At 46.0% G+C, this 23,181-nt stretch overlaps 1 protein-coding gene across 5 annotated transcripts in view; it reads right to left on the bottom strand.

The window, feature by feature from the left end:
* The window catches only part of lrp5 (low density lipoprotein receptor-related protein 5), a 51,239-nt gene that overhangs the window by 9,834 nt on the left and 18,224 nt on the right, over window positions 1-23,181 (bottom strand). For all 5 annotated transcript variants that reach the window (XM_076265141.1, XM_076265150.1, XM_076265132.1 and 2 more), the window contains exons 8-15: window positions 22,921-23,092; window positions 7,855-8,071; window positions 6,392-6,681; window positions 5,897-6,123; window positions 4,524-4,708; window positions 3,964-4,287; window positions 2,583-2,779; window positions 1,827-2,044 (exon numbers count right to left, since the gene is read on the bottom strand). In XM_076265141.1, coding sequence (XP_076121256.1) covers window positions 1,827-2,044; window positions 2,583-2,779; window positions 3,964-4,287; window positions 4,524-4,708; window positions 5,897-6,123; window positions 6,392-6,681; window positions 7,855-8,071; window positions 22,921-23,092 — 1,830 coding nt within the window. The remainder of the gene's footprint in view (window positions 1-1,826; window positions 2,045-2,582; window positions 2,780-3,963; window positions 4,288-4,523; window positions 4,709-5,896; window positions 6,124-6,391; window positions 6,682-7,854; window positions 8,072-22,920; window positions 23,093-23,181) is intronic.

Below are 23,181 nucleotides of genomic sequence, written 5' to 3'. Positions count from 1 at the left end.
GGAGGGAGAAAAAAAAGCATTTCCTCATCTGCTTGCAATTTTGTGTGGCTTCATGAATGCATGTCAAAGGGAACAATACTGGATGTCTTATCTTAGTGCCAGCTGGGTGTCAGACTGACTCCCCTAATTAGGAGAGAGATCCATATGCTTGATGTAGACACCCGTACATGTCTTAGTCAGAGAGTGAGTGACTTTGCTCAAAAAGAGTACAAGCATACCCTGACAATTTGCTTAGTCTATATCGCTAGACAAAGGCAAACAGATCAATTCAGATCAAGTACATAATGTGGATGGCGCTCGTGCAAGGGGAATAGCACACCTTACTGCCAAACAGTCAAACACCCAACTGTCAGTTTCAGAATGATTACAAATCCACAAAACAGATGTTGCAGCAATCAAGTCCAGTAGACAAACTTGTTGCACGTTTCTTGCTATATATCCCTCTGACTAAGCGATTCTAAGCCCAGTCACAACTGAGGCCACTCAGCCCATGACATCACTATCCCTCTGACTAAGCGATTCTAAGCCCAGTCACAACTGAGGCCACTCAGCCCATGACATCACTCTGATAATGAAATGGGAAAGGGAGACTCCCTTAACCCCCCTGAAGAATTCCAGTAGAATAATGAAATCAGCACAATGACTGGAACCACACACAAAGCATCTGGCACATATGCTGCTGCTTCTATTTTTGTGTTTTAAAAGCAAACAAGCCATAAAAAAGGAAAAAAAATGTGACCCTGTATAGTGACAGACATCTGTGTCAAGTACTGTATACAGGGCTAGACCCCATCACACCCATCAGCCACACACTGAAGTGCCACAGCAAGTGGGAGTGAGGAGCTTAGAATGTGGAATCCAATAGGAATTCGAGTTCACAATTTTCAGATCAAGACCACCACAAGCCATATTCCTCAGTATATGAGCAGTTCCACTGTTTTTGTTCCTGGGGACAAGCCCAGCGTCATTTACTTGAGCATGGCATTTCCAGCGACTAGGAAAGCCACCTATAAATATACAGCCACCAGGGAGGGGAGAGCAGCTACTAATTATAAAAAAGATAGGGAAAAAAGAAACTTCAGACACAGCCAATCACAACTGCCAGAACTCCTTCTCCTGTGAGCTTAACCATTTTTGTGCACAAGGTTCACCTCAGGACAAAGATCAACACGTGTGAAAAGGTCGCAGTAATTTATTAAGCTTTTTTCCAGTGCAGCCAGGCTGGGCTGTGAAGGGAAAAAGCTGCAAATAGAAACTAACATGGATGGCAGGCCCACTAACAATGGCCACGCACAATTACAGTGGAGATGGCCAAACCCTAACCATGCCCCGACCGCCAGCAAGCAGCGCCGCGCAGGGCCACAGATGGCCCATATGCTCCGCAGATGGGGCTCAGCGGAGGGCCTGGGGTAAATGCTACACATCCCCCAGCTCCCCACCAAAGGGAGTGGCTCGTTCCTCCGATCGTATCAAAAAAAGGAAAGGAAACGAAAGAAATCGACTCCACGAGGAACTAAGCTCTCTCTCTCTCTCTCTTAATGACAGAGGCTGTCAACTTGAGCTCACCAGACACCTAATCACCCCGGCGCTGCCAAACAGGCCCCTCCTGCTGGGACCCTGCTGCATGGATTTGCCTAAACACTGACAGGCACAGTGGTGACAAATAATGCCAGTTTCACGTGGCGATTTGAATGCTAGTCTGCACGGCCACGGCGACTCCCATATTAGAGAGGCTTTCAAGAGTGGCTGTGGAAGTATCTGAACACCACGACAACCATCAGAGAGTTTTTTTAAGAGCGAACATCTCAAGACCGTCTGGCTCTCACCCTTTCTCAGCGTTGACCACAATGGCACGGGGCTTGTCCACATCGTCTCGGAGGACCATGCCCACGGAGCTCCCGTCCATCCGCTGGATGTTGATGGTGTTGGTGGTCTCACAGGTCCAGTAGACGGTGCGGCTGTAAGGGTCCAGGCTCAGATCGTGGGGCAGCTTGATCGTGTCCGCCTGGTGGGAGACGGGCGTGGTGGACACCACGGAGAACGACTGTGCAAAGAGACGAGAGAACAGGAGCTGGTCAGAACACTAGCTGGTCAGAACACTAAGGAGGGCAGATGATCAATGGCATTGGTTATTTTCAAGGCACAGTGTGCGATGGTGTGTGTGTGTATATATTATATATATATATATATATATATATATATATATATATATATATATATATATATATATATATATATATATATATATATATATATATAAAATATTAAAACTTTTTTAAAAATAAACCAATCTTTGAGGGGAAATGCTCCACTGATTCAACTGCTCCAAACACACCAGGTGTGAAAGCAACAACGTTAAGGGTTGTTTTAAGACATGTTTGAGCATGCCTGTAGGCAGCCACTCTGAGTAGTCAAAGCCGATTCAAAACGAGTCAGAAAAGTCGAAACGGGACCAATTGTCAAAATGTCGGTGTCCACCACTCTAGTTCATCCAAAACAAACCAGAAAAGGGACTCAAAGTGCTAAATACCGGAATCTTCCTTTAAGTTGGGCAGTCAGCTGGGAGGGATCAGACCGCTTACCTGGGTTCCGTCATCACGTGCCCGTCTGATGTTCCCGCGGCCGTCCACCCAGTACACCAGGTGCTCCAGCGGGTCGTAGCTGATGGCCCGGACGCTGCGCTGCACGTGGATGGGCAGGATGATGTCAGGGCTCTGCTCCCCCAGCACCATGCGGCTGATGGACGCCTTCTGGCTGAAGAGCAGGAAGCTGGAGGGAGCTGGAGAGAGAAAGCAGGAGGAGATGAGACGTTCAGAAAGGACACTTCATGTTTTACACAGCCAATGGTGTGAGATGAAAATTGGACAAATCACAGTTCCTCATCCTCAACATGTTTCATGATTGAGTTAAGAACATGTTTCATGATCGGTGCCAATATGACGCAGAAAAATAACATTCTGAAAAACAAGCAGAAAAATAATTCATTCATTTTGAGAAAATACTAGATTTACTGCCAAAATTTTCAATGAGCCACATCAAGATTGAATATAGCTTCTACTTCACCAAAAATGTAATGACAAACGAATGGCAGCAAATCTACAATCCTCCACCAACGTTCCAAAGTAAGCAAGATAAAGATCTTTCCGTCCTATTAGACATCTTCTCATCTATTGATCTAATTAGACTAACTGTGCAGTCCAGCCTCTTACTCATTCTTCTCCAAACATCTGGCTTTAAACGGTGCAGTCCACCATTGTAACCCAAAACACTTTTTGCTGAATTGCTCCTCTACTTATTTCAGTGAACTGTTCCTCACAGTCCTCTAACTGTCCATTAAGTTTTTGTGTTCAAAAACAGTTTGGACTTAGTCCTTGTACTTGATCTTTCTGAAGTATTTGTCCTTATAGTTACTCAATAGGACTACATTCATTAATGAAGTCAAAGAACCTTAGAATTGAAATGCATGTGTTTGTGCATGTAGTGCAATCTGAGCTTACTCTAAACTGATCGATGTAGGCTAGGCTATGTCATTTACAATTACTGCCACGATAAAATAGCCGATAGATTCATTTGATAGAAAATGATTTGTTAGTGGCAGCCCTGCACCGCACCGTATACATTCTCAGCCAATCAATACAATATTTCTGGTGTATGGAAAAAAAGTAGTGTATTTTCATTGCCAGTTCAACTCAAATATCAACAACCCTTCACAAAACCATAGACCAATTTGCGGACTCCTTTAAGTATACACCCTGACTGTCCAATATCCTCTTTCATAGGTTCTACATAAATGTTCATATATCTGCTACACAAGAAAACCACAACATCTTCCTTAAACTAGCATCATTACTCTTGTGCACTAAGTGACCGAAGAAAACACATTGACTTCTTCTCTGCCAAAACATGCAAACTCAACTCAAAATCAACTAAGCAGCGGCCAAGCCCTGTACTCCCGTCACTCACATGTGCAGTTGTGGCCGTTGGACTCGAGCGTGTAGTGCGAGGCACAGCGGCATTGTGCCCCGGAGGGCGAGGCCAGACACAGGTGACCACAGAGGCCGTTGTTCTGCGAGCACTCGTTGGAGCCGTCCTGCCGCGAGGAGTGGAACACCCGGATGTCCATGCCGTACTCCAGGTGGTGCTGCACCACAGTGCGGTTCAGGCCGCTGCGCTTGTCGGCCCGCTCGATGCTGCGCAGGTTCCAGTCCGTCCAGTAGATGTAGTCGCTGTACTGTGTCAGGCCAAAGGGATGCGGCAGGTCATCAGCCACTATCTCCCTATCCTCACCTGGCAGGAGGGGACAAACATGCTTTAAACTGCAACATAGCAGAAGCAAGACAAACACCTTTACAATGTATACATTGCCACGTTTACAACAATCACAGTCTAGCGTATATGTTTGCGCATATATTTGGTCAAACGATACATCTAAAAAAGTGAACTGCTAAGGGTACAGATTCTGTTCACTTTATGTGTTTATGTGTTATGTGTTTGTTTGTGTGTGCATATAATGGCTTAGTTACCCAGCATGTTACTGGACTCAATCATGCAGGTGTCCAGGTCAGTCCAGTAGAGCCGCTGGTCGATGTAGTCGATAGTGAGGCCATTGGCGCGGCCCACTTTATCCACCAGAGTCACAATGTTGCTCCCATCCATGTGTGCCCTGGCAATCCTCGGCCTGCCACCCCACTCCGTCCAGTACATGTAGCTGCGGCCAGACAGAGGCAGAGAGCCATCAGCACCGCTCACACGTCTACACGAGCATCTGCACTCTCGTCTACACTCGCTCACTAAATAGGAGAGGGGCTGGTTCTGGAAGTCGTATCTTCAAAAGGTTTCCAAAGAAATTCAAAACCCTGCTATATAAAATCACTAATCACTGGTAAAGCTAGACTGAACTGAAAAAAATCATCCTTAATATTGACTTCACGTCCAGCACTACCAATTAGAGTGGGCAAATATCCATCTCTGTCCTTGTCATTTATCATGAGATGAAGGCGGTTTATGCATGAATGCATTTTCCTAATCAAAGTCATCATCAGGCATTTTTAAAAATGGACTGAACTCAATGTGTCTGTATTGGCTCAAGGAGCAATGATGCAGCTCATACGCAGGTGTGACTAATGGGTTTATTGTTTGTTGTTACCAACTTCTCCTAGTGTTTTAGGTTGAAATTCATCTCTTCTTTAAAATAATTTGGTGATCTTTAAGGGTACATGGAATTGTTTTTAGAAGAATCATGAAGAACGATCTTAGTTGTAAAGCATCTCATTCTACCCGCTCTTTGAGCGTGCGTATGTATGTGTGTGTTTGCGTTTTCATGTGAAAACATGCTTGTGCCAACATGCCAGCACGTCTGCGCGGTGCTCTGGGCATGAAGTCATGTCCCCGATGGCTGCTGGAGGCATTCCTGTGGCCGCTCAGGCATTCTCTCCTTTTGTTAACATGTGTTCGGATTGTCCTAGTCACCCAGGTGGAAATCCTGCACGCTCCTTCAGCTCCCCCTACATATTCAGATTTGCTGCCAAAATTCTAAGGGATTTGGGCCACAAATGGGATTCCCCTCCCTTGGGGTCTTATGTTAGCATAATAAGGGCCCCATTCTCTTTGAGTATGTCAGACTAGATTTAGCATACCTGATGAACCCTTCTCAAGGTGGAGAGAGGAATTTGGGACAAGGCTTTGCTTCTGGTTTCTTTAAATCTGTTACTTAGTTTCCATTTTATTTTAATGGTCATGTTAGATTCTAAAAGATTCTGAGTTTGCCGCAACTAGAACACCTGAATTTGTCAACTCTACTGAACCATACACTGGCTCTGGGTGTTCATATCAATTCAAAGCAGGTTTGAACTGAAATAGCACTGTGAATGGGGAAAAGGACCAGTGACCCACTCACCCATTAGCTGGGTCCAGGGCAAGGGAACGTGGGTTGTCTAAATCTTTGCAGACCAGAACCTGCCGGTACTGGCCATCGAGACGGGCCACCTCGATGCGGTTGGTGCCAGTGTCGGCCCAGTAGACATTCCGGCCCATCCAGTCCACAGCCATGCCCTCAGGGTAGTCCAGACCAAACTCAATCACGTGTTCCACTGAGGAGCCATTCATGAAGGCTCTGCTTATGGTCTGACAACACAGAGAATGATTGAGAATGAGAAGGGATTGGTTGAGAATGATGGAGAATAAGAAGCAATGATTTACAGATCCCATTCATACAAAAAAAGAAGACTACATCATCACATACAGTACTGTACATCTAATACCCACAGGCTAACTATTACCCATTTCTCCAGTGACCTGGCATACATCCACAGTCAGTGCTGATAGTTTTGGGGTGCATACATGCTGTATCTACATCCATATTTCAATATCGCTCATAAACACTCGTCATCACCTTAGTGCTGACATCAGTCCAGTAGATGCGGTTCTCGGCCACGTCAAAGTCCAGGGCAGAGGCCTCCTTGACGCCGGTGAGAGGGATGGCCACGTCGTTACTGTTGGTGCCCAGCGAGATGCTGCGGATGTCGGCGCGGTTGGTGAAGAGCAGGAAGGCCTCGGGCACCACGCAGGTGCGCAGGTCACTCAGCAGCTCCAAGCCCATGGGGCAGGCACAGCGCAGGCCCTGCGGACGGTGGAAACACAGGTGGCTGCAGCCGCCATTGCTTTCCGCACATCCATTGGTTCCTGAGAGGGACGGAGAGAGTGAACGAGGGATAGTCACAGAAAAGGGGTTGAAGGAAAAGAGAGAATGAGAGATACTGAAAGTGAGTAACATGGACAGGATTGACTGGGTATGCGAAATAAAACAAGAACGTAAGAGAAAATGTGATGACCAAGAATGCTCACTGTTGTTTTAGCTTTCTGTGATAAAGCACCAATGGCTAGAGTATTCGTTTGTTTAAAGGTTACACATTTATACTCTGTCCTATTACCCCCTAGTTTATCTGCAATAATGACTTATTTACCCTAACTAGCTGCCATTGGAATGGCATGTTTTGTGTGACAATGGATTAACACAGCTCTTAAATAATCTCCCAAGTCATTAAAATACCTCAGATGTATTTGAACAGAGAGTAATGCTGTAGTAAAGCCTTTTTTCAGTGCAGGTAGATGTGACCTTAAGAGAACACTGTGTAAAGAGCACATTCTAAACTCTAAACCTTCAACAACAGACTAGGGCAGTAACATTTGGACTGACTGCTAGCTGAAGTTTATTCTCTGAATATCTGGAAAGCTTTTCATGCGTTCCCAACAGTACAGCTGTAGATGCAATTTAGCATCCCTGTCGAACTAAACCTACTTTTTCAACATTTCAGAAGCTCACAGCCTTCTGCACACTGATGACCAAGCTACGGCAAAAGCTGAGACCGGGAGAAAACATGTCCAGGTAGACAGCTTACAAGGCATCTCAAACCAATAAATGCCTGGGAAACAGGCACGGGACCACCAACAGGCTATAAAGGATATTCACCTCCATAACACTTGAAAGGAAACGATTTTAAATCAACGCTAGAGCAGCACTTCCACCCCAATTAGTTTACCACAACAAAGGAGTCCAACATCCTCTCAGTCACAACAAATAGCAGGTAATGTTGCTCTCGGCACCTTGTAAACAACTGTCCAGTGTTACAAACGAGCCAATCCATTATCTAAACCAATCATGAGCAAGCATTCAAATCTGCCCCTATATGGGCGTATGACCCGGAACAATACATCCGCATCATAACAACCACAATTTTGTACCTGGTATATAAAAATTCTCTGTGACTAGAGTAAAATCCATTAATATAATGCATCTCCTTCCAACCCCATCACAGAGATAATCATCTCTTCAAAATAGGTGGGCCGCTCTCTTACCAAATGTCTCGGTGACTTTGGTGGCCTTGAGGCCCATGAGGTCAGGCAGCTGATCGATGATAATCTCACGCTCGGCCGTGTGCTTGTGGACGCGCTCGATGCTCCGCCGCTGCCAGTCTGTCCAGTAGATGTGGTCGCCGAGCAGCGTGAAGCCGAAGATGTGCGGCAGCTTGTCCTCCAGCAGGGTCACTCTCCCTGTGCCGTCGATGTTGATCACCTGGGACAGAACAGGCAACATGTTCAACACGCTCATAGCTCTGAACCCAATGGGGGCCAACCCCAAACATAGGAACATGGTTGTACCGATGGCTATTCATTTATTTGTTAGTTACATCGTTTATTTGTTTATTATGTCCAAACAGATGGGGTGCTTAACATCTCTGCCAGACCACATTCTATTTCACTGAATGAATGATGTCATGCAAAAATGGATTAGACAACAACTTTAATGAGGCAGTCTTCATCAGTATGGTATTATAACACAGGTGTTGAATTAACTTTATAGATCCAGCTTATCTGATCATTACTTAGAGTATTTATGAACCAACGCACTGCTGAAACTAATGAAAAAATAAAACTCTGCACACAATTGCCAACAGAGATCCTATTTTAAGCAATTGGGGGTGGCACGACTGATTATATGGTTAAAGACAAAACACAAGTTTGTCTGTACAGAAAAGAAGGCACAACACAAACCTTACTTTTGCAGAATATATCACATGTTAAATGAATAAATGTGACAGTATAGGATTCCAGTCACAAGGCATCCATTATAGCAGAGAAAATTAGGTAAAGTGATATGGGGAGTGGTGCCAAAGCATGCAAGTGTGAGAAAGAGAGAGAAAGAGAGAGAGAGGGGGAGAAAGAGAGACAGAGAGAGAGAGGGAGAGAGAGTATTGGAACTAAATGTGCTCTTGGGAACCACTGTTGAAGTTTTTGAAAAGGCTGAAATTATAGCCTCTGCATCCTATCCTTGCATTACTATTACAGAAAATGTGATTCTCAAAATAGACGGGACGGTTTTTTATGGCAAACTGGTGTAAGCTGAAGTAAATACTTACAGCTCTAAACCAACAAATATGAAGTGTGACGGGCCCCAGCAAAGTTAAAGGTGCAGTCCAGGATTCTAATCCCACACACTGTTTGTCAAATTCTATGTCTTCTAGCAGTCTGTTCCGTGTTTGCACATTTTCCGGTTTGCAGAGCCAGGGCTGTGTGTAGTCACCAAACATGGTGGCTCGGACCAAGCCATAAACAATCCCAGCCAATCAGCACAGTGTTTCAGGAGCATAGAAGGGTGTACAGTGAAGCTCAAATATTAACCACCCTTTGTGAAGTCCAAACTGAGTCAAGTCAACTAAGTATAAGTAAGTATATATACTCTTTTGATCCCGTGAGGGAAATTTGGTCTCTGCATTTATCCCAATCCGTGAATTAGTGAAACACACTCAGCACACAGTGAACACAGTGAGGTGAAGCACACACTAATCCCGGCGCAGTGAGCTGCCTGCAACAACAGCGGCGCTCGGGGAGCAGTGAGGGGTTAGGTGCCTTGTTCAAGGGCACTTCAGCCGTGCCTACTGGTCGGGGGTTCGAACCGGCGACCCTCCGGTAACAAGTCCGAAGTGCTAACCAGTAGGCCACGGCTGCCCCCAACACAGCTGCCATACTAATGACCAATCAAACAAAATGGATGAATGCAATGAATCAATGCAATTTACGATCCAGACCGAAGCCTTCAAAAACGTAGGTGGTGTCCAAAAGCTACCACATTGTTTGGATCGTCTGCTAGTGGCTCGTAAAAAGAATGAATGAGTAAAGAAGGAAATACTGTGGATATGAGCTCACAACTGGAACTTCTCCACAAACAAATACTTTCCCTTCAAATCGCTGTGGGGGACGGGGGGGGTCACACCTGTGTGATCATCAGCACACTATGTTGAAACATTTCAACATGAACGGAGATTTAAAAAACACTAAAAAACCCCAGCTCCAGTGTTTCCTCAAGCGCTGTCAGTGGCTGATGAGCGATTTATGCGTGTGGACAGTGTGCATGAGGTGACAGGCAGGATTAATGTGGCCTATTTTCTGGTGTGAAGGGGGCTCTTAAAACAAAGACTTCCTCCCCGCGCGTCTCTGGGCTGTCCTGCGCCGCTTCCTGTGTTGCGGCGGGCGGGCGGCCGGGGGGAGCGGGTCGAGTGGAGTCCCGGCCGGCTGCCGTGGGCTGCTGCCCTCTCGGAGTGTGGACATGATTTATTTCTGTAATTCAGCCCCTTGCTTCCTACAGCTGGGGCATCGTGTGGCTTCCTCTCCAAGGTACCACAGAGACAAAGAGGGAATGAGAGAGGGAATGAGAGAGGGAGAGAGAGAGAGAGAGAGAGAGAGAGAGAGAGAGAGAGAGAGAGAGAGAGAGAGAGAGAGAGAGAGAGAGAGAGAGAGAGAGAGAGAGAGAGAGAGAGAGAGAGAGAGAGAGAGAGAGAGAGAGAGAGAGGGCAGCAGATGAATGCGGTGGGCCGAAATACATTTTTCACCCTCATACAAAGGCAGCGCCAGAATAGAAGTCCAGTGAAGTCTGCACATGTAACACTGGAACAACATGAGCAGAGGAAGTGTGAGGGGAAAGGGAATCAACAATCCGCCGAGGAAGCAAAAAAATACCGATACTGCAGAGCTAATAACAAGAAGGAAAACTGGATGGAATGGGATTCATTGGCTCACCTCTTTTTCACCTCCTGTCATGGTGGCCTCGACACCTAAACTAAACTTCATGGCCAATTCCAACTCAAGACTCAAGGCATAATAGAGGAATAATCTACCTACATGTCTGTCTTTTACCCCATACATGCACTATAACAGAAGCAGAGTCAAACAACAGGCAGAAATGTGTTGTGATCTCCTACATGATGAACACAACTGTGGAAATGATTGGTGGTTGAGAGATTCACTTCATTCATACTTCAATCCACGCTTCAGACTGAAGTAACAAACCAGATGACACGACGGGTCAGTGGCAGAGAAGTGACAGAGAAGTACCAGTCCCACTGGTATAATGGCAATGGCTAAAAAAGATGTCCTATAGTTTACAAAAAGGACTGTTAGATAATCCTCTTTATGTAAAACAAGCTTTGTAAAGAGAGGTTGAGTTTACTGACTTGACAACAATCCCAATAAGAGCTTAGAAGAATGGAAGAATGGAAGAATGGAAGAATGGGAAAATCTGGGATCATGTCAAATCAACAACAACAAATTCCAGATAGAGCAGGAGTCCACGTACAAATCACAAGTCCTCCAAGTCCTAATGATCCAGAACAGCCTTTGAAACACCACTACATTTCACATGCCTTTTACATTTTCTCCAAAAGTGTTTTCATATCTGGACACCTTGAGCATTGCTCTCTGGAAATTAGATCAGTTCAATATGAAAACATAATGGCTTGTTTTTGCCAGACAAGGAAACGAATTGAGTTATGTAGCTCAGTATTTAAAACGCTAAAATATGACAAAAAAAAATACGGAAATGTATCTGACGGTCCGTTTTTGACATACACTGAAAGGACAAAAGTGTTCTTCTAGGGCTCAACAGGATATGCTGGGGGTTCATCCGTATTGGTCTCAGAGGGTTTTGTCAGCATTGAGGTGTGGATTCTTTCCACTGGTGTGATTAACTGGTTTATTGGACAGCATACCTTTCAGACATCTGTTTCCCCTTGCCTTGAAAAGCCTGCTGCGGAGCACAGCACATTGTTCAGCTCAACACTTCAGGAAGGAACTTGGGAATGAAGGAGCATGAAATGGTACGGGATGAAATGTAAGATATGGGGAAAACGAGAGAGTCCATTCACCTCTCTGCGCAGTCAAGGGGACAGCAAGTTGGCTAAGCGTTGTTGCAGAGGGCCATTGAGAGCCTCTCACAAACTCTCTGTGTCTGTGTCTGTGTGCCTGGGCATTCCCCTGGCTAACCCCTGACTCTCTCTAATCCAGGTATGATTAGAGTGTTCTCCGTGGAGTCATGTTCCTTCGACATGGTGACATCTCTCCTCCCCTGGCCGGGCTCACCTCACAGCGTGGCTGAGGATCAGGCCTGCAGCTGGGGCCGCTCTGCGGGCTTAGGGGCGTGAGGCCTGGTGGAGGGCTCTAGCGCGTGCTAGGGACAGGCGGAGGGCGGGACTGCTCCCTGAGGCTAGGGCAAGGGAGCGCGGTGGGATCCAATCTCTTTCTGGGCTCAGGGATCAGACATCAGAGTCAACAGAGACGCTACAAGTTATACAGCACTATGCAGGCTACCTTATTCCTTGTTTTCCCAAACTCTACACAGCCCATCTTTTATCCTTGTACCTTAATTACAACCAGATGCTTTCCTTCACTAGCTCCTGTGCTAGCACCTCCAGTGCTATTTAATTTTCCCCTGTTTTTTTTCTGGATGTTGCTATTTTAATTGTTCAATCAGACTTAAGACAACAAATTAAATCAAAAGGAAGAGATTCACACCCTTAGCGGAGGTCAGAGAGGAGCACACTGACGGGCGGAGGATCCGCATGGGAGGGGAGGCTTGTGGTCCCCGCCAGCCGGCGCGGCGCACACTGGAGCCTGTGTTCAGAGAGAGACTCGAAGGCGCTCCAGATGCCCGGTGGCTAATTGGCGCAATCAGAGAGCCCGGTGGGAAAGGTGAAGGATGTGCTGAGGACACAGCCGTACACCAACCCAACAAACACAGGGTCAGAGTAAGACATACAGGCCTATATGGGCACACCTACAAGGCACATATGGAGGGATACATTTACACACACCCTATCGCCATGACAATGTAATCACTTTAAAGTGCAAATTACAAAACAGCAGACATGCTTGTGACAAGAATATCTTCTAATATTTTAACTTCTCACATTATACTTGCAGCAAATGAAGTTTATCTTGTATGTGTGTGTGAGAGTGTGTGTGTGTGTGTGTGTGTGTGTGTGTGTGTGTGTGTGTGTGTGTGTGTGTCAAAACGTATACGTTTTATGGCCAAACTAAATTGCAGAGACGACTGAAAAAACAGCTTGGACATTGTTTTCCCATCCTGCTGCATTAGGAGAGGACCAAGAAAATGTGACACAAAAAAACCTGAACTCTGATGGCCCTCCTAGCAGCAGGAGTCTTTTCCCTCCCTCACAAAAATCCTATTCATTTTTGCTAGGGCCAGAATTAGACATGGTTATCTAAACTGAAAGATGGGTGTACAGCTTTTTCTCTCTACAGCGGTCTTTCTTCTCTCCACACAGAAAATTATGCAGTGCAAGAAGAGAGAGGTTTTTTGTCAGTATTGAGTGTGAGAATCTCCCTTTTTAAACTCTCAGCCTGAAAGGAAAAACAAGACAAAACAAACAAAACAAAAGTCTCATCTGAAATGCAAGACAAAAGTCAGGCCTTCAGAGAATCTCCTGTGTGACAGGGATGCCATGAAAAATTCACTCAGCTTGGCACTGGGATACTAAAATGGCGCTCACAGACTCTCCTGGTAACCTGAGGCCCAGATAAACAAAGAGTGGAGAGCGATAAACCTATAGGCATTCACACTAAAGCATCTGTTTTTCATGATCTTGCTTACACTCTATCTAACCCCAGGCTAACACTATGATCGATCAAGAAGCAATCAAGAAGCTGAATGCCATTAACTTGTGATATCTGCACTCAGCACACCAGGATAAACTGAGGATAAAGTGCTTCATCACAAGTAGAAGTGAATACAAAACGGAATTTATTCAGTCAGATTTAAAAAAAAAAACAAAAAAAAAAACACACATGATGAGGATTAGAAAAAGAAGTTTCCTTTAGCAGTCTGATGAATTGATGGTTTCAAAAACATAATCAACCGTTTCAACAGATTAATTCTACAACAACTATATCCAAAGTAGAGTTTGTACAGATACTAACTCAAAACCTAACATGGATGAGTCGTCTTTTCCGTCCATCCCACCCTTCATGACAATGTTGTTTTAGGCTGCTGAAGAGGAGCCACAAAACTCAGGATGTTCTGAAGTGTGTGACACTAAAACCCCTCAAAGAACAGTTTTAGAACAGAGATCCCAACTACCAAACCCTCTCAGTGCCTTCGAGCGCTCACCTGACACATTTTACCAATTAGAAAGTTTTCTCTGGTTCAGTCCTCAACTGTAGCTTATAGGAGTTGCTGCAGGGGGCTTTGAAATATCATACGGTTTCACTGGCGGTTTGGCCAATGCTTCTGACAGCCAGCCCGGCTGGGCTACAAATGATATTATCTTTTTATCTGCCATTTGCTGTGGAGGGCCAAGAACAGCGCCTTCTTAATTCAAACAGAATGCTGTCTCCATTTTCTGTTTCACCCCTCCCGTCAGCTCTGCATTCCATGTGCTTCCTACCATTCCCCACCATAACTTGGCTTCTTCACTTCACTCTTGCCTTGGAATGGGAGGAAGAAGTGTGATATTCTCATTGTCCCAGCGAAGAGAGAGATTGGAGTGGGGTTTGCATCTTAGCCTGGCCCTTCAAAGCCTTCTAAAAAAGCTAGGGGTTACTAAATAAAGCTGTCTAAATGAAGCCAATACTAACATGCTGTTTTGTGATTAAGTCTGATGGAGTGTGCATCAGTGTTGATAAATGGGTTTGAGAGCAGAGTCTGTTGCATTTGGTTTCCTAAATTATTTGTAATCTAATTTAGTTAGTGCGCAAAGTTATGCATTATCGCAACCACAGGGTAGTTTGTGCCAACCCTTAAACGACCAAAAAAAAAACCAACAACATGGATTTTAGATGTAAGGACCTCAAGTATTTCCTTCTATGGAAAACCATCTCTGAGCTATGTTACAAGAGCATGACTGGAAGAAGAAAACTGGTCCAAACAAGACCTCCTACACTCCTGACCTCAACAGCCGCCACAGCAGCAGGGTGGGCACCTCCAAAGGGGCAAGATCCCAGAGCTGCTGCTGAATCTGAGGGTGCTGCTACTTATCTACACTCTGACCTGCTTGAGGTAGGAAAGGCTAGCTAAAGGCACGAGCTTGAGTAACCCGAGTAGCTCATTTGAGTTGAAAATGAAAGCCGAAGAGTCTGACCACGGGGCAGGCAGCACGCTGATGAGGAGCAGGCCAGGTCCTGCCACTGAACCCTAGGGGGCCCCTGTGCTGCAGTGGAGTAGCCCTGTGTCATCCGGCTGACATGCAGCAGTGAAACCACAACAAGGCTGCGCTGGGGACTCCTTGGCAGCTGGTGGGGATGTGATGCCATGTCGTATTAAATGAGGCAGACAGAGAGAGGCTTGGGCTGAATCAGCAAATCATTAGCCATTCTACCAGAAGCAGACTGGTATACTGAGGAGGCAAAGGAGAAGCAGATTTACAGAATTGTGCAATGCAGTATTGCAAACCAAATCTTAAAACATATCCAGCGCGGTTACAAACGGCTGTAAATATAACAACAACATCGCCGCAAATCTCACAGGACGCACTATGAGGGGGAGTGGTATGAGATGACAAAAGATGCATGACAAAGCTGGTAGCCCATGCAACCTAGTCCCCATGAAATGGTTCTGAGAGGCAAGGGATCTCTTCATAAAAATGTCCAATGGCTGTTTTGAATTGTTATTGTATATTTACTGGAGTTGTGTTATTGAAGCTCGTTACTGATGGTGTTGTCAATGAGGACGCTGAACAGAGCCTGTGTATCCTCTTTCACCCATAAACAAACACATATAAACATCCTGTCTGATAGACTGACTGACACGTCATGGACATTGTGGGTTCTCAACCAAACATCATCTGATACATGAGAAACAATCTGCTAAGATATGAGTTACGTTTTAAGCCCTCGCTTGAGAAAGTCCTGCTCAAAACTGCAATCGTATGCAGGTCAATGCATTAATACAAAGCACAAAACAACAATGGTGAACCAAGCCTAGCTTAAGACACTACGGCCCGGAGAGAAGAGGGGGGAAAGAGTGCAGCAACAGCAGAAAAATGCCCCCTCCCCCAAACACACAGAGCCACTGCACCTCCCATGTAAAATATGGGCAAGCAATTGAGCTGGTGTCTGGAGAGCATCACTAACAATAAATCTCTCGCACCAGCCACTCTTTAAACAGGAACACAGGCTCCAAACCGGGCCTGCCAACTGCCTGCTGAGGCCCAGCCAACAGGTAATTACATTCACATAACGGCAGGGCCTTCACATGCAAGACAAATAAATAAACACCCAAATAAGGTCACTCTGGCAACAGAGAAAGGAAAATGGAGAAGTATATTGAGGGAGAAGGCAAGACAGCAGGCGAAACCATAGAGGGAAGAAAGAAAATCAGTGACTGAAAAAAAAAAGAGAGAACAGAAAAATGAAAGAAAGAAGCGGTACAGATTATTTTGGTAGGCAGATAAGGAGACCCCTTCACACAAATAGCCTCCTAGTGCATGTAAACGTCAGAGGCAGTGTGGTGCTGTGCTGGGAGGCCATATGGGACGCATTGCTACGCAGCAGATAGGGACTCGGCAGCTGCTGGCGACTCCTCACCGCAGAACACGGCTGTGGAAAGAGGGGTAGCCACGACACGCTCATGTTAATAAGCCACAAAACATCTCCAGAACAGCAGCAGTAGCAAGCTGGCGCTCCCCTCCAGCCCTCCACCCACCCCCCAGGCCCCTTGTCCTTCCACGCCTTCCTTTCCTCTCCTTTCTCACCCCCTCCCCACCTCACTGGCAGACCACTGACAGATGTGGGACAGCGGCAGCACATCCAAAGAGGAAATGAGACAGATTGTCGTGTGGAGCTGGGCTGAGAGAGAGAGCGAGAGAGAGCGAGAGAGAGAGAGAGAGAGAGAGAGAGAGAGAGAGAGAGAGAGAGTGACAGAGAGTGACAGAGAGACAGAGAGAGACAGAGAGAGAGAGAGAGAGAGAGAGATATGCCTCTGTTCAGCTCGCCTCTGGAGGAGCCAGACCTCACACTTACTGAGGCTCAGGCTTAGGACGCCCTGTTCCTAAGCAGAAAGCACCGGAGAATGGAGCCATTTACGCCAGGAGTGCTAGCGCTAGCATTCCTGTGACCACCCACCGCACTGAACATTTCCATTGTTATTTCCAAAAGTGTGTGTACGTGTGGCCCATTTGAGTAGTTCTGGGGAAGTGATGAGTTTTTAAGGCGAGTAACAGGCGAGGAGGGGGAAGGAAAGTGATTCTCCTTCTATAAACAAACCTCTAATGCCTCCCATCCCAATGGCTGGGCGCATTTTAAAGCATCTCTCCTTCGCACTCGCAGAAGAGATTCCAAACGCCGTGCTGGTGTTTAGCTTTTACTCCACTATACAAAATGGCTGCTTTTGAGGTAGAAGGCTTTCAATCTGTCTCCTGCTTTGTCTGAAATTACTCCAAGATGCATTATGGAGTGAAAGTGAGGGAATGGTTGGACAGCGGACCTCTGGCCAGAGAGGATGGAAAGAGTTGCGCAAAACAGGTGTTTTTAATACATGTCTAAAAACCACATATCCTTGGAATTGGGGAAACATCAAAAGGTTTCGACGTAACTGCGACAAAAAGTAACCAGGCAATTAACAACAAAACAGTTCTTTGAACTGATTTAGCTGTTGGCTAAACCAGAGGTTTAAAAACATCTTTTATTTAACCACGTTCACCCACATTTCAGCTAAGACCATGAGGAGAATTGATGTGGAAATGGATATGACTTAACATTGAAAAAGAAAAAAGCCTGACTTCAAACAAAACCACAGAAATGTTTTTGTGAACCTGCAAATGCTGATGCTGCCAACACATTTGACCTGCAATGTCAACTCCATATAAGATGAGGAAATTGGAGAACAGAGGTTTCTGGAGTGAGAGATTGAGCGCTCTCAAACAAGAGACAGACCAGAGACCAGATTGGTGTACACATTTGCATATGTTTCGCTTTCTGTGTGTGTTTGTGTCGGCGTGAGAGTGAGTGAGTTTGTGAGGGGGGGAGGGAGAGAGAGAGAGAGAGAGAGAGAGAGAGAGAGAGAGAGAGAGAGAGAGAGAGAGAGAGAAAGAGAAAAAAGAGAAATAGAGAAAGAAAAAGACAGAAGGGAAGACTGAGCCTCATCCTGATGACGTGTCCCTGACCAGTGAAGCTTGACCTTTGGAGCTTTCAATCTCCTTCCACGATTTTCTGGGGACTTTATTGGGGTTCCATTCCCTGCGCCTCACCCCCATTGACTCTGACAGGGCTTGGACAAGCCGCTAACGCAGAGACAAAGGGGGCCATCATTAGCATGGCTAATGTTGTAGAGCAGGCCCTTGTTGGGGAGAGAATCCTGTGCAAATCAAGTTTCACGGCTGAGGCGGACCACAATGCACCCAGTCCCCTCAAGTGGCACTTGGAGAAGGCCCTGGAAAGAAAACATTATTGATCCTTTTCACAAGTATGCTTTTCTTTTACTTTTTATAAAAGCTGTTTAGAGATTTCAGCAGTTTAGAGATTTAGAGGTGCTATAGGCCATCTCCGCTTGAAAGATCGAGGAGAGGAAGAAAAGGCCAGCTCTGTATTTTCGGTGCCATATCTCCCTGTAAAACATATCTGCCATTATGAGAAACCCGTGGGGTAGGCATGGTGCACGCCAAAAAGAAAAAGTCACAAAAGCCTTGGTGAAAAGCACCAATCTCCATAATTGTCTGACAAAAGCTGCCCCCCCCCCCTCTCTATGGCGAACTGCACATCAGTCAGGGAAGTTATCTTTAGCATCTCAGCACTGAGGGGGCACGGGAGAGGGAGAGGGGGTGGCGGCTCGGCGGCAACATCAGAGGCTTCGAGCAATGAGAGACAAAGTTATGGGTGAAGCGGGGGCGGGAGCGGGGTATTAGACTCCCTCAAAAAGAAGCAAAAACACACGAATGGAGGAAATAAAAGCCCACAACTCCCATACTGTTTGAGGAGGGCAGAAAAAGGGGGGAAAAAAACTTCCAATGCGAATGCCAATAACATAGACCTCCTTTTCAGATGTGCAGGAGACCCAAGATGAAAGGAGAAATTCCTGGAGTGAATTCAACCCCCCACCCCCACCCCCTTCACCCCCAAAAGCTTTGCAGCACATTTAAAAGGCGAGGCAGGCAGCAGAGTATGCCATTATTAGTCCAAACTGCAACATTCAGTGAAGTATATTTGGAAAAATACAAATAAAAATTCAGAAGGGCAGCAGAAAATCTTCCAAAAATTAATGCACAGTGAAAATATACACTCCATACATGCAAATCCTAGAACGCCTGGATATCATCATCTCGGAATGGAATTTGGACTCCAAAACACAGCAGAACTTTCCTTTGAAGTGGCCTGCGATAATCCATTCAAGAGCCACAGACACCTCTGTTATCAACATTCATTTTGCTCGCTCGCATTTTTCATCTTAACTACTTCAGTGGTTTTGGTGACAGACACTATAACTTCCAGCTCCCAGACGCGATGCATGGGAGCGAAGCAAGGCGCATGGGTCCGAGCAGCTCTCGAAAGGGCTGCAGGCTCCACGCCTTTACAAACACCATAAAATAAACAATGGACATGTCCACGGTTCCTCTGAATGCAATTCAGCTCACAACAAGGAAAGGAAAAAGGAGAGGAGAAAAAAGTCTTTTCAGACAGGCCCTGTCACCAGCAGAGAAGTAGAGAGAAAAGAGGGGGAAGGAGAGGAGGGCAAGGAGGAGGGCTAAAAAGCCTTCAGACCTCTATTTATAAGCATTCATCCAGTGAACAGCCACATTCCAAATGCTGAAAGGTACTTTTGACTAAAAACAATTCTTTACTCCCTCTTAAAGACCTGATTTCACTTAAGTAAAAAAAAAAAAAAACTTTCAAAAACCAAAAGTAAACATGAGCGTGTTAATGTTCATTCCTTAGTAAAACAAATGGTACGTCATCAACAGCAAACAGAAGAACAAAGTTGCGGAAAAAAAACGAACAAAACAAAAAACAGACTTTTTTTGGAGAAAAAGAAAATAATGAGGGCCGGCAGCCAACAGAGCAGCAGTCCAGCGCCTAGCCATTAGCACTTCAAGCACTTTCTCCTCTTTTGAGAGGCTGAGAGGGGCTGAACCAGGCCTGGGCCAAGGAGCTTCATTAGGAGCAGCAGAAGAACCCTTGTAAAGACGGAGCAAGAGAGAGAATTAAAGAGCATAATGGGAAGGCTTGAGGGGGGCTGGGGGTGGGCGGACCTACTCATCAGATATGGCTGGGAACCTCAAGGAATGGGACCTACCGCTCAAATGGACATCTGGTGCAGTGGCGTTTGTGTGTGTGTGTGTGTGTGTGTGTGTGTGTGTAGCGAGGGAGGGTCTGTAAGGGGCCAGCCACTGCCATCATTATTCGCTTGCTATTGTGAGAGCCAGGGTGGAGGGTTGTGGGGAGCACCCATTAGAGCCCGCTGGTAAAGGGCTCTCCCCAGGAGGTCAACTCACAGATCACAGAGAAGAGCACACTTCTAGCCATACAAAACAGCGGCTTGTTTTCTTATGGGAAAGCCAGGGTGACATTATTACTTAAAGACACAATTCCATTCACATATCAAAAAGCAAAAAGCAATTAATGGCCACTTTTCTGAAATGTGCGTAACCTTTAACCTTCCAAAGCAGAATTTTCACATAGTCACACCTAATCAGGTGTTGGAGTTTTGTTTTCACAACTTGTAGTCTATCCACACAGCTTCATTCATTAAATCCTTCTGATTTCAACTGTAGAGTGCAACGACCAGAATGCCAGCAAAGTACGCCTGCAGTGCCTTATGGACTAGCATGCACAGGAAGATGATCTATTCTGACAGCATTCACCTGATAAAGAGATTGTTCCAACATCTCTGTTTGTCCTTGTCCCTCTCCCTGCGGGGAGCTAAGGACGCCGTTACCCCTGCAGCACTGCTGCTGAAATCGGCTTTGACAACCACAAAAAAACAACTACATTCTCTGAAGTAGCACAGAGAGGAGGTGCAGGCATCTGCCAAAAAAAGACCCAGCCCACACAGCCTCACACTACCCTCAAAGACCTTCACAAGTTCACTCCAAATGCGCTGGGAGAGACATTAGAGGGCTTTCGCACGTGGAGCGAGTCTCCAGCTCTGGTCTGGGCCTCAATGTCTCAGCGGGAGCACCCTAATCTGCTCTCAAATCAGCCCGCCCGCCAGCTCCTCTCCCAGGAAAACCAACACTGCAGCTCCGACAGCTCCTGCTCCCTCCTCTCCTCACCCTGAGCTGTCCCACACAGGAGACAGGCAGACCACTGACCTTCAGAGCAACCCTTGCCTTTTTGGCGTCCTTCTGTGGTCTCTTCCTTACTCTCTGGTCAAGTGCCTTGTTTTGTTAATGCCATGCCAGAGCAAAAATGAAAATGGCTCCAGCGTCATCAGAGTTCACTGTGCACCATCTCCAAAACCATGGCCTCATATATAGGCTATTCTAACTGTAGCCAGTTTCACATCTAGACTGAAGAGTCAATTGATCACAATTACATTTCTTTAAGTGCAGTCTACTTCTACTACTATCTATTTACTTTCAAATGTATTCATCTCTTAGCAATCAAACATCTCACCAAGAGTTAGATCATCACTGCATAAATGAACTTCGAAAGGCACCACATCATACATGAAATTAGGCTATACCTTTACAAGAGGAAGTGCAATTAATTATTTATTACAGGAGAATCATGATAAAGACTGAGTGATCGTCAGTTGAAACCATGGGTGGTCTGCTCCAACTTTCCTGCCAACATGGTACTGTTTTGATTTAGACTGTTGACTGTTGGGATTGCGTCAACTTGTCAACTAGCAGAACATCATCATTCCAGTTGTGTTTCTGTCAGAGTGTTGTGTTTAGGCCCTGATGTTTCATAGCCCAGATCAAGTCCCATGGCTCACTGGCTCAAATCATATGAAACCTGCATCCACCAGAAATGGCAGTAGATCAGTGATTCACAAGTGGATTCTTGACTAAGACACATGATATAACAATACATAGCTAAGATTCTTTCCCTCTCCCATCCTTTTACGAGTGTGTATGTGTCTGGGGGGTTCGGTTGATATGGTCTGTTTACGCAAACACAACAAAAAGGGATGGGGTGTCTCAATGGAATGATGGAGAGATTCTAAAACTGACAAGGGATCAGACTATAGCCGACTTCATAGGCTGGGAAATCGTGAGACGTTTGTTGATCCTGCATCACAGTCCCAAACACATTCTCAAACGAACATGTGTATGCACACACACAGACACACACACAAACACTCACACGCACACACTCACACACACCTATATACACAAAGAAAAGGGCCATGTGAGCAGTGGGTGTAACGCTAGAAAGCAGTCCCACCCAAGGGAGTGGAAGCTCATCTGGGAAGAGTCCCGTGCCCCGTTTGTGTTTGCAGTATAGACTTTCAACACAGATTGTAACCTAATGAAAGGCAGCCATCCTGGTTAGGCCAACACCCTAGCGCTCTTCATTCATACATGTAGTCTAGAAAAATGGCTGCTTCACAGCTCAAGCCTCTCTGTGTAACCACAAAGGAGGACCATCCAAACTACAGGAGAAAATAAAAAACAGTCGCGCCAAACTGGAGTTCCCTCTGTGGTCTGGTGAACAGGCCTAGAATCCACAGTGACTAAGAGAGACTTGCGCTCCGGAGTGACACATAGGAGGTGTTAACTGGAGCCGGAATCCACGCGGCTAGAAAACATGGAGGCCAGCTGCTGACAGGAAGTCTGGTGTGCCTGGCCCAGGTATTATATAACGCCTCCAACATTCCTCTGCGACTCACGTGGGAGCACTGGTCAGTTAAACCCTCAGTCTGCCGCCATTGCCTCGATTTATCAGGAATGTGTACCTTGTGCATTTCACTACAGCAGCAACAGAGCAGCATCTCACAAATATTTTATCACTGGGGACAGCCTCTAGTCAGCATCCCCCAAGACCTCTGGCTTTATACTCCTGCAGCACGTGAGAGCAATCTGAATGAGGCTAGGCTGGGAACACATTCAGAGCACACTTACTGCCACAGAGCGCCTCTCTACAGTGCCTGCTTGTCTGTTTCCAACATGCTGAGAGTCTGTGGCGCTCACTCACCTCAATCTTATCCGTCTTTGCATCCCCCCAGTACAGCTTTCCTGCAGTGTAGTCGATGGCCAGACCGTTGGGCCAGCCCAAGGAGGTATTCAGAAGAATGAGGCGCTCACTTCCATCAAGGTTCGCACGCTCGATTTTGGGCTTCTCACCCCAGTCAGTCCAGTACATGTAACTGCAAGTCATGTAACAAAAGTCATGACAAGAATTCAGCATCTCTAGAAAAGTGATGGTCTCTCAGACAGACTGCTTTAACCTTGTATC

The sequence above is a fragment of the Alosa pseudoharengus genome, unplaced genomic scaffold (assembly GCF_046254945.1).
Source record: "Alosa pseudoharengus isolate Yale_2024_CS ecotype anadromous, Long Island Sound unplaced genomic scaffold, YU_APseudo_1.1 YU_APseudo_1.1_scf_10, whole genome shotgun sequence".
In the NCBI taxonomy this organism is placed as follows: Eukaryota; Metazoa; Chordata; class Actinopteri; order Clupeiformes; family Clupeidae; genus Alosa; species Alosa pseudoharengus.
The sequence above is the reverse complement of the archived record's forward strand: the minus strand, read 5'-3'. Positions and strand labels throughout refer to the sequence as shown.